This window comes from Dipodomys ordii, unplaced genomic scaffold, assembly GCF_000151885.1.
Source record: "Dipodomys ordii isolate 6190 unplaced genomic scaffold, Dord_2.0 Scaffold129, whole genome shotgun sequence".
NCBI lineage: Eukaryota > Metazoa > Chordata > Mammalia > Rodentia > Heteromyidae > Dipodomys > Dipodomys ordii.
Genome location: NW_012267345.1, coordinates 928421 through 938754, shown reverse-complemented (window position 1 = coordinate 938754; position 10334 = coordinate 928421). Strand labels below are relative to the sequence as shown.

General features: G+C 58.0%; 1 protein-coding gene across 1 annotated transcript in view; it reads right to left on the bottom strand.

Moving 5' to 3' along the window:
- Positions 1–5827, bottom strand: part of Ss18l1 (synovial sarcoma translocation gene on chromosome 18-like 1) — a 23399-nt gene extending 17572 nt beyond the window's left edge. Inside the window, exons 1-7 of the mRNA XM_013030341.1 lie at positions 5751–5827; positions 5189–5273; positions 3053–3197; positions 2393–2590; positions 854–1018; positions 528–629; positions 208–340 (exon numbers count right to left, since the gene is read on the bottom strand). Of these exons, the coding sequence (XP_012885795.1) occupies positions 208–340; positions 528–629; positions 854–1018; positions 2393–2590; positions 3053–3197; positions 5189–5273; positions 5751–5827 (905 nt within the window). The remainder of the gene's footprint in view (positions 1–207; positions 341–527; positions 630–853; positions 1019–2392; positions 2591–3052; positions 3198–5188; positions 5274–5750) is intronic.
- Between the last annotated feature and the right edge of the window lie 4507 nt (positions 5828–10334).

Below are 10334 nucleotides of genomic sequence, written 5' to 3'. Positions count from 1 at the left end.
TTCAGCTCAAGGCTAGCGCTCTACCACTTGAGCTACAGCGCCACTTCCCGCTTTTTTCTTTTTGCTTATGTGGTGCTGAGGAATCGAACCCAGGGCCTCAAGCATGCAAGGCAAGCGCTCTACCACTGAGCCACCTTCCCAGCCCCGGCTGGCTGTTTTGATACCACAAGCCACCCATTTCCCTGCTGGGCTGTACCGCCACCTCACGCTTCTTCAGCTAACATGTTCTGCTCGGTGTGCTCCAGGAAGCCCAGCTGTGTCCCCAGCTGTACTTCAAATCTACTCACTCTGTAGTCTAGTCTGGCCTGGAACTCATAATTCTGCCTCGGCCTCCAGAATGCTGAAGTTACAGGTGTGCACCACCCTACCCACCCCACCCCCATACCCCTTTAAATGCCTTCTCCACAAACCCAGGATGACTTAACGATGATCTAGGAGGGATGCGAGCAGCAGAAGAGCATGGCTGGTGAGGGTCAGAGGGGCACGGGTCTGGAGGAGCTGGGGCAGCGCCGGGGCGCAGGGCTCACCATCAGGGTAGTACTGCTGGGTCATGGGCTCAGCGGCGCCCTGGCCGTGGCTGTACTGTTCGCTGTAGTACTCTTCCTGGCCCAGGTACTGCTGGGAAGAGCCTGCAGGCATCAACACAGCGCTCAGGACCAGGGCACACTCTCCTGGCAGAGCAGCCCCACTCCTGTGAGAATACCTCCCAGGTCCCTTGAGGGGACAGACCAAGCCCCTCCCCATCCTCTCAGACCCCCTTGGTCCTCCGCCTGCGCACGTCGCGAGCTCTGGGCCTTCGCCACAGGCCTGGGTCTGTAGCGCCCACCCCGGCTGGGAGTGCCCACGACCTCACCTTGCTGCGAAGGCCGGTAGGGCGCCATGGGCCGCTGCCCCATCATGCTACTCCCCTGGCCGCCCTGGCCCATCATGGCGATGGAGGACTGGCCCTGGTAGTGCTGGCTACTGCCCTGCGCCGAGTTGTAGTGGGACGTGGCAGCCTGCTGGTGCATCATGGGCACTGTATGACAGCACAGAGATTCCAAATCAGCCACAGGAAGCTCAGGATAGCTCAGGGCAGCAGCCCTCCCCCAGCCCCAGGCCCTCATGTGCCAACCTGACTCCCTCCTTGGGCTGGCCCTTTATGATTTCCTGGGGTTCCCCACGAGACCATTACCTGTAACTCCCCAATAACAGCTGCACATATGCCTGGCATGTGGTCAAAGCTCCAGCCTTGGTATCAACTGTTCTATTATTATGAATAGGATGACGGTGATGATGACGATTCTGAAGCAAGACCCTGCTGGGTAGCCCTGGCTAGCCTCAAGTTCATGATGCCCGCTTCAGCCTCAACAGTGGGCTCACAGGCATCCACCCAGCTGGTGCCGCTATTTAAAATGTGCCAACATAGAGAGGGGCCCTGCAAACACGGCACAGAGAGCGGCCCTGCGGATACTGCGACAAAGACACAGGCTGACCCACTGCGACAATGAGACATACGAGACACCGTGTGGAAAAGGAACTTTACAACTCTGTGGGGGAAGGGGGGTTAGGGAGGTGGGGAGGGAAGGGATGGTAGGAGGAAAACGAAGGAGGGGGCAACAATGCCCAATAAGAAATGTACTCATTACTTTCCTCATGTAACTATAACCCCTCTGTATGGCAACTTTACAATAACATATACATATATATATTATATATATACACACACACGTATATATGAAAGTGGTCCTGCAGCTCCCACAGAAACTCACGTCCTGTGTTCCCTTAGCCTGGGAGGAGCTGGGCCTGCTGGCCTGGCCTGACCACACAGTCCTGCTCAGAACCCCGGGAGCAGCACCGGCCACAGAAAGAGGACAGGGGCCATCTGTGATCAGGTTTCCAGTAACCACATTGCCAAAGCAAAAGGAATCAGTGGAAGTCAATTTTAACGATACGTTGATCAGTCAGTATTTCCAAAATAAGTTTTAGCTTATAATTACTATAAAAACGCATTTATGTAATAAACTCTGAATCGCCTATCACTCAGGGAACTTCCAAACTGGGCCCTGCTACTCCCCAGAGCTCACAATCCCCAGGCCCGTGGTCTCTGCCATGGGGGCTCGGGCCCAGGGGCTGCCCCTGCGCTGGACGAAGCCCAGTCTCTGGCCGGGCACCTATGGCTCTCCTTCCCTTCTGCTTTGGGCAGCTGGCAGGGCGTTCCCCGCACCAGGAGTGCCTTACGCCCTACACCCCAGCATACAAGTGTCAATCCAGACACGCAGCCAGCACTGCCGCTCCTCAGGACCTCTCCAGAAGCCTCAGAGTTCCCCGCCTGCCCAGCCCTGCCCTCGGGGATCGCAAATGAGCAGCCCCTCTCGGGGACCACCCAACCCGAGCGTGAAGCGGTGAGTACCTGGGTTGGACTGCATGTTGATGTTGGTCCGAGACACGTAGTTGCCAATGGCACCCTGGCCCTGCATGGGGACGCTCTGCGAGGCGGGGCCGGAGTGGCTGTAGCCGGGCCCGGTTCCGTGGCTGCTGCCTGACATGCTCACAGAAGTGGTAGGCAGCGTGCTCTGCGCGGTCTGCTGCATGGACACGTGGTTGGGGCCTGCTGGGAGGGTGGAGGAGGCAGGTCAGCTGCTGGGACTAGGACACATCTCTGAAGGAAGTGCTGAGCTCCCTTCCTCCCTCCCTCCCTCAGCTGGCCTTGAGGAGGGCGGCTAGCAGGGTCAAGAACACCATGAACGGCTAGAAGAGAAACATAGACACTAAGGAAGAACAAGATGAGCTGTGTGCTCGTTACACAGTGTTCTCAGTCAAATGTGGCAGCCTCACCCTCAGCAGAAAGTCCCCAGCGAACCGAAGCAGCCCAGCGCGACCGAGCAAGAGGAGCAGGGGGCCCGGGGCCAGAGCTGCAGCCTCCGCGGCTCACCCCACTGCGTGCGCACGGGGCCCAGGTGGTCACAGTGGCTCTGTGACCAGGATGCAGGAGGATGGTGGTCCCAGCGCCCAGCCCGATGAAGTCAGGTCTACCCCCCCACCAGCCACCCATGGCTGCAAACCTGCTCACCGTTGCCCATCTGGCCCTGCATGAGCGAGGCCGGGGGCAGGCCTGTGCTGATGGCATCGCTGAGGCTGCCCTGCGAGTGCAGGCTCTGGCCGGATCCGCTCTGACTCAGGGTGCCTGGGCCCAGGTTCATGTTCTGGGTTGGAGGCTGTGGGGCACAGGAAGGTTGGGGGGGCGCTGACACTTGGGGATCGCACGTGCCCCCCCACGGAGATGCAGTTCCCCCTCCCCACATCTGCACCCCATTCACCACCAGCCACTGAATGCTTACAGCCTATAGCACCCGTGGACTAGCAAGATGGGGCTCCTGAGGCCCGAATGGCTCAGGGAACTGTTTATCTTCCCACACCTGGAGGCGAGAAGCCCACCACAGGTTAGAAGCATCCCTTCTCCCTCTGCTGGCCCTCAGACTCCAATACCACCCGATACCACCCCATTCCTCTTCAGCTCAGTGGGCCAAGTATCTCAGGGTCCACGTTCCTGCCATGGCCTGGGCCCCTCACACAAGGAGGTTCTCTGCATTCACTTCACCTCCATAGCGTTCCATGTCCACAGCCCTGCCCCCCAGAACCCCACCCCCGGGGTTCTACATCCTCCCAGAAGCCCTGCCCCCCAGGACCCCACACCAGGTCCATATCCCCAGTCCACATTCCCCCAGGACCCCACCCCCCAGGTCCTCCATCAGTGGCTCCTAATGTGCTCAGACGGAGCACCTGGAGGACCCCGAGTCTCTCCAGGGAGATGATGGGTTGGGTAGCCCATCAGAGCTGATTGCCACTTTGTACTTGGGGAACTGATCCAGGCATCTATGTTGCCACTTCCAGGGGCTGGAGGAGTGGGGCGGGCACTACTGGTGCCGTGCGAGCCTGACACCTGGAGGCAGCTGCACCCGGCACTGTCTGGGCACACTCCCCCGTGGCTCCAAGGCTACCGGCAAAGGATCCCGCTTCACAGCACAAACTTACCTTGAGGAGATTGTATTTATAGCAAATCAAACAGAAGACAATGAAATGTGTATGCTAACATCTGCAATATTTACTGTGCTGGAAATTTTTTTCTTTAGTCTGTACTTGGAATTTGAATTAAGGGTTTGAGGGCTCTACCACTTAAGCCACACCTCCACCCCTTTTAGCTCTGGGTTTGTTCATTTATTTTGCCAGTACTGGGGCTTGAATTTAAGGTCCCATCCTCACTCAGTTTACTTGCTCAGGACTGACACTCTACTACTTAAGCCTTGCCTTCAACCCAGATTTTTGGTGGTTAACTGGAAATGGAATCTTACACTTTCTACCCAGGCTGCCTTGATTACAATCCTCCTGATCCTACTTCCTAGGATTATAGGGATGGCTTGGGAACTTGTGTGCATACATGCACGTGTGCATGCGCTCGCTGTTCCTGGGCCTTAAATGTAGTACCTGGGTAGTGTTCTACTACTTGAGCAGCAACTCCACTTTTGGCTTTTTGGTAGTTAATTGGAGGTAAGAATCTCATGGACTTTCCTGCCTAGAGTAGCCTTGGACTGTGATCCTCAGATCTCAGCCTCCTGAGTAGCTCGGGTGACAGACAGGTGTGAGCCACCAGCATACCTGACAGGAATCCTCATATTAAAGGGCATGGGCTAGAACTGCTCACAGTTCCAGAAGGGCTCGCAGCATGAGGACCTTGGCTCAAGACCCAGTATCACAAAATAATTACATCATTTTTTTGTTTTTTTTTTGGTCGTGGGACTTGAACTCTGGGCCTGGGTGCTGTCACTCAGCTCTTCAGCTCAAGGCTAGTGCTCTACCACTTCAGCCACAGTGCTACTTATGGCTTTTTCCACTTATGTGGTGCTGAGGAATCAAACCCAGGACCTTGTGCATGCAAGGCAAGTACTCTACCACTGAGCCACCTTCCCAGCCCCAAATTACATCCTTTTAGCAAGTCAGCTTACAACTCGAGCGAGCATCCCCTCCCTGCCCCTCAGGGTCTGCGCTGAGTCCATGGCTACTGCTAAACAGGCCGAGCCCAATCCCACCTCTGTCACACCTCCTCACCCCTGCAAGACCGGAAGCAAGGATCACATCCCTTCCCAGGGTAGTGGGCCTGGCTGGACCCCCGCGCTAGGTGAGGCGCCACGCCCGGCAACTGGGTACGCACCGCGGGAAGCAGAGACTGCATGTTCTGGCTGGAGTCTGCGATTGTGGCCAGGTACACCAGGTTTCGATGCAGGAGCTGCTGGTACCTGCAGGAGAGGGACACGGCACAAGTGGCAGAGGTCACCACATGGTGCCCCCAGACGGACAGAGGCAGAAGCCATTTAACCAAGAGAGCTGGACTTCCAGAGGGCGGAGAACAGATCCAGCTCATTCCGAGACAGTAGTTCACATATGCCACAGCAGACAGGGCCGGGTCTCTCACATAACATCCCGGGGACTCACATGCCTACCCGGGTTTCCTGAGGCCCCTCCCACACCTCCAGGGAAGCCTGTGGCCAGCTGCTCTGTGCCCAGCTCCAGCGGTCACCACAGCCAGCCTGGCCTCCCTAGCGCTCCTCCCTGACCCCTTTCTCTCCAGCTGCCCCCAGGGCCAGATCTAACCTCAGCCCTCGGACTGAGATGCTTTCCTCGGAGTGCGCAAGGCCTCCCCAGTGTTTGGAGAAGGCAGAGTCTGCACTTCGACAGAGAGGTGGGAGGCCCAACCCGGGCAGCAAGCAACTTACTGGGCACACTCGGCTGTTTTGCCCTTGCTCTGGTGGTCCAGGATACACTGGATCAGGTGGTGGTTTTCGTCCAGCATCTGCGGGAGAGGTGAAGAGGACTCGTCAGCCATCACGGCAGCTTCCTCCGCACGGCCAGCGTGCGCGGCCGGCAAGATCCGCCCAAGTCTGTGGCAAAGGACAAGACTCTGAGGCGTGCTGAGGACACCAAGCCAGGCTCCACATCCTCCCTGGACTGGGGGACAGACTCTCACATCACAAAGACACTGGTGGATGCGAGCTGCTCACCATCGAGCTAGCACGGGGAAGGCTTCCCATGGGGCTGTGCTCAGCCTGGGCCTGTGAGGCCAGCAAAGAAGCCGTGTCCCAGGTAGAATAGCAGACTGCTCTGGTGAGACTGGAAACCATCTCAGCCCGGGGCCTGCGGCCGCACACCCACTGCTTCACCTGTGGGTCTGCCCCCAGCCTTGAGCTGGACAGGAACTGAGGCGGGACAGGATCAGGCTGTACTCTTGCAGAGGTCAGTACCTGTTATGAACCTTTACTGCTTAAGTACCAAGTCATGGCCTTGAACCCCGACCAGACACTGATCTTGCTGAGAAGCACAGGTGAGGGCTGCCACGGGCTCCCAGACCTTCACACGATGCAGAGGCACGGGTCTGGAGGCAGGCACGCATGCCTTCACCACGCCAGCGGAATCAGTACTGCTGGACTCTTGCCAGAAACGATGCTTCCGGGTCTGTCCCTGCCCAGGTGGTGGACGAACCCAGAGCCTCTCTCGGAAAGCTCTAGGCTGGGCTCAAAAGCCTCCCGGGTTCTGTCAGGGGCCTGGGACTTCCTGCGACAGATGAGGCCCTTTTCTGCAGCCCCCTTGGTGCCTCCCCCCCACCCCCCGAGCTGGGGCTGCTGCCCGCACATACTCTGGCAAGTGTCGGCTGCGAGCTGGTGGAGAAGGTCGGCAGTGTGTGGGTAAAGACACACACTGGAAGTTCTTCCTCCAGAATGGCCACCGGGCACGGCACTGGGGTGTCTGGGAGACCCCGGGGAAGGTGGGAGGGGACAGAGAGGAAGTGTGGCAGGCACAATGTGAGCCACGATCTGAGCCCCCAGGGGACCAAGCTCTCCAGCCGTTCACGAGCTCACAAAGGACAAGGCCTGCCATCTCCTCCAAAGCACACACCTGATCTCTGCCCCGGGAGGTGCCCTAGGAGTGGCCGCAGGCAGTCACCTTGGAGCAGGTGGGTGTGACAGGGGAAGGGCACCTGCCTGCCCATCCCCTCCTGCTACACAGGCCTTGTACGGCCATCCGCCCCAGGACTCCAGCTCCCACGGGGTCCCGGGCCACAGCCTCACAGGGCATGCCAGCCCCAGGGCTCCAAGGCCTGCCTACCTCATCTTCCTGCAGCCCGTGACCCCTCAGCAGACACGACCTCCAGGGGGCTCCTCTTGCTCTGTTCTTTTGAAAGCTGCAAGGCTTCTCCTATACTCATTACGGTCTTTCTCTTTACTGTGACAGGACTCCTGCCAGAGGTGCCCAGCTCCGCAGAGGAGCCGTCTGACACGGCCAACCACCAGGGGGCGTGAGCAGCCAGGAGCTGCCTGGGGGCTGAGTGCAGGCAGGGGAGAAACACCTCAAGGGCTTCTTTACTCCCTCAAGAGCCAGTGCTACCCTTCCAAATGTCCCAGCTCCTGCCCCTGAATGCTTGCCCCATGAATGTGTTCTTTCCAAGACACAAGGCAGGCCCCATGTGCTCTGCGTACAGGACAGTAGCTTGCCAAGGAAGAGGATACCATGAGCCCACCACACACTATGGCACACCACGAGAAGGGGTCCTAGTAATTAAGACGCTTTGGAGCTTTGCCAAGTATTAAGAAAATGTTTACTATAACTGTATTTTTATACAAGCCGCACCTAGATGCTATCTCACTTCGTTTAAGCCAAAGGCCAGAGGAGGGGATGCAAGCTGTAAACAAACCCTCACCTGGCTGCTGAGTGAGGAACAAGAAAGGCAGAACTCCCTAAGGACCACAAGCACAGGGCCCAAGCAGCCGCAAGGTCTTCCTTCGTATGAAAAGCAAAAGGACGGTGTGAACTGCAGAGCGGATGCCAGGGCTGGGCCTGAAGCCAGAAGACCATGGAGCCACGCTGTGAACCCCAAGCTGGCTCACAGCCAGGACCTCTCCCCAGGTAGAAGAAGGGGAACAGGTTGCTGGTATGTCTCTTTGGAAAGTGGCAGGTCTGGGAGGAAAGACACTAGATCTTGAAGGAGAGAGCACTCCGTGAACACCACTGCCTGATCCGACTCGACAGGACTAACCCACACTCACAGCACTGGTCTGTGGATAAAACCTGCCTTCGAGAGTCAGAAGCCAACGCTGAAGGGCTGGGATGCTACTCAACGGTTGAGCACCTGCCCAGCAAGGGCAGGGCTCTCGTTCAATCCCCAGCACCACACACACACACACACACACACACACACACACACACACACACACAGTCAACACCAGACATAGGAGAAAAGGATTATGAAGAAGAAAATAAGTGAAAGAAACAGTTACCGATAACCAAGAGAGCAATCAAGAAAAGTTCCTCTACACTTGAAATGCAAACAGGAATCTACATAAAAGTACCATGGAGTCCGGAGGCTCCTGCTGGGGTGTGTAGCGGGCACCCTGCCATCCGCAGCCACCAGGGAGCAGGGCAGGTCTGGGGGATACCTCTGGGCTCCAGCTCAGGCTCCCAGGCATAGTCACACTCTTGTGTTTTGGCCAAAGCCTGATTCTGACTGTGTCCCCATGTGCCATGCTTTGTCACTACAAGAAACGGGCTCCAGACCAGGCTGGTACTCCCCACTTCTGCGCAGGGTGCCCGCCCCGTACAGCCCCATGCAGGCCATCCACAAGCCCACTTGTGACAGCAGCTCCCGAGAACCTCGGGCCCTCGCTTGCTGGCTGTCCTTTCTGGAATACTCTCACTAGATGCCACTGCAGCTGAAATGAGACCCTTTGCAAACGGCTCCAGGAGGAGGGTCATCTGGATTAGGGCGTGTTCTACACCTAGCCAGTGCCCTTGGAAGAGGGAAGGATGGACAGGAAAACAGGCGTGAACAGGAAAGAGAATGTGGACAGCTGCCGCAGGAATGCTCACTCCTCCTTGGAACCCCAGGGAGGAGCTGACCTGGACACCTTGTGGGCCGAGTGTGCTGCTTGATGCCATCTGAGCTGTGGTAATGACACCAACATGGCTGTCTGTTCCAGAACGCCTCCACAAACAGGGTCAGAGATGCCACGGTATGCTTGGAGCATTTGCTGCGTCTGGGACCCAGGCCAGGTCAGGGATCAGTAAGGAATGAAGTAGCCACACGCTGACTCAGGAGCCCAAGCCATACCTTAAAGTACTGCACTGTTCACATGATTGCCAAGGAGTAGGAGGGAGGGGACACTTGAGGGGGGTTTTGATGGTTGAGTAGGAGTTGGCATGTCTGAATGCTACCCAGATACAATCAGAATATAAGCTGAGTATTTCCTTGGCCTTCATGTCCAAGCAGGTTTCTGAGGGGTCCGCTGCTTTCTCTACTGCTCTCAGCACGAACCTGTTAGCACACATTATGGGAAGAGTACACTCTTATTTTTATAGTTCTGGAAATCAAATCCAGGGCCTTGTAAGTACTCTACAAGAGTTCTACCACTGAGCTACATCTCCAGCTCTTATTTTATTCTTTGAGACAGGTCCTGCCACGTAGCTCAGGCTGATCTTGAACTTGCTATGCAGGCCATGTTGTCCTGGAATTCAGAACTCCTCCTCCTCGGCCTCCCACCTGCCGGGATCGAAGGTGTATGCCTCCAGAGCCAGCTGGAGAACGTATTTTACGTGTAGGGCAGACCCCCCCAGCGAGGCTGCCTGGGTACACAGGCGGCCCGCGGGTGAGGGGCTGAGGACCCACATCTGAGCCCGGGGCTGGCGCTGGGCAGGTCCCCCTCTCCGATCTGCTCAGGAAGGCCCTCTGGCACATGCTCTTGCCGGAGAACCTGGGAAGTGTTCACGGGAAGTGGTGCAAAGCCCGCATTTCTCCATACATGTTGGAGCCAAAGTAGGCTTTGGCTCCCGCGCCTGTCAGGCCGGGCTGACAGAGCCTCTCCCGGCCGAGGCGACCGCACCCCCCGAGCCCACGCCCAACCCCGGGCCGGGCTCTCCCGCTTAGCCGGCCGGTGCTTCGGCTCCCCGCGGCAGGAAGTCGGGGAGATGCCAGGAGTTCAGCGAGGTCTGGGGACCGGCGGGCGCCTCTCCACCTCCCCGGGCAATGTCAAGCCAGCTACAACCAAGCACCGCTCTCTCGGGCTCCAAGCCGCGCCACCGCGGCAGGGGTGGTGGGGGGTCCCCAAGGTCACGAAGGCCGCGGGCGATCCGGGGCGCACACCCAAGCGCATGGCCGTCGAGAAGCCGCGCGGGCAGCGAGAAAACGGGCAGAAAGTGCGGCCTGGACACCACCGCGAGGGTTTGGCTACCGATGTCCCAAGCCCGTGCAGCCGCCGGTGAGCCTCACAGCCGGGCCGGGCGCCGTTAGGCCCGCTCCGGCCCGGGACGAA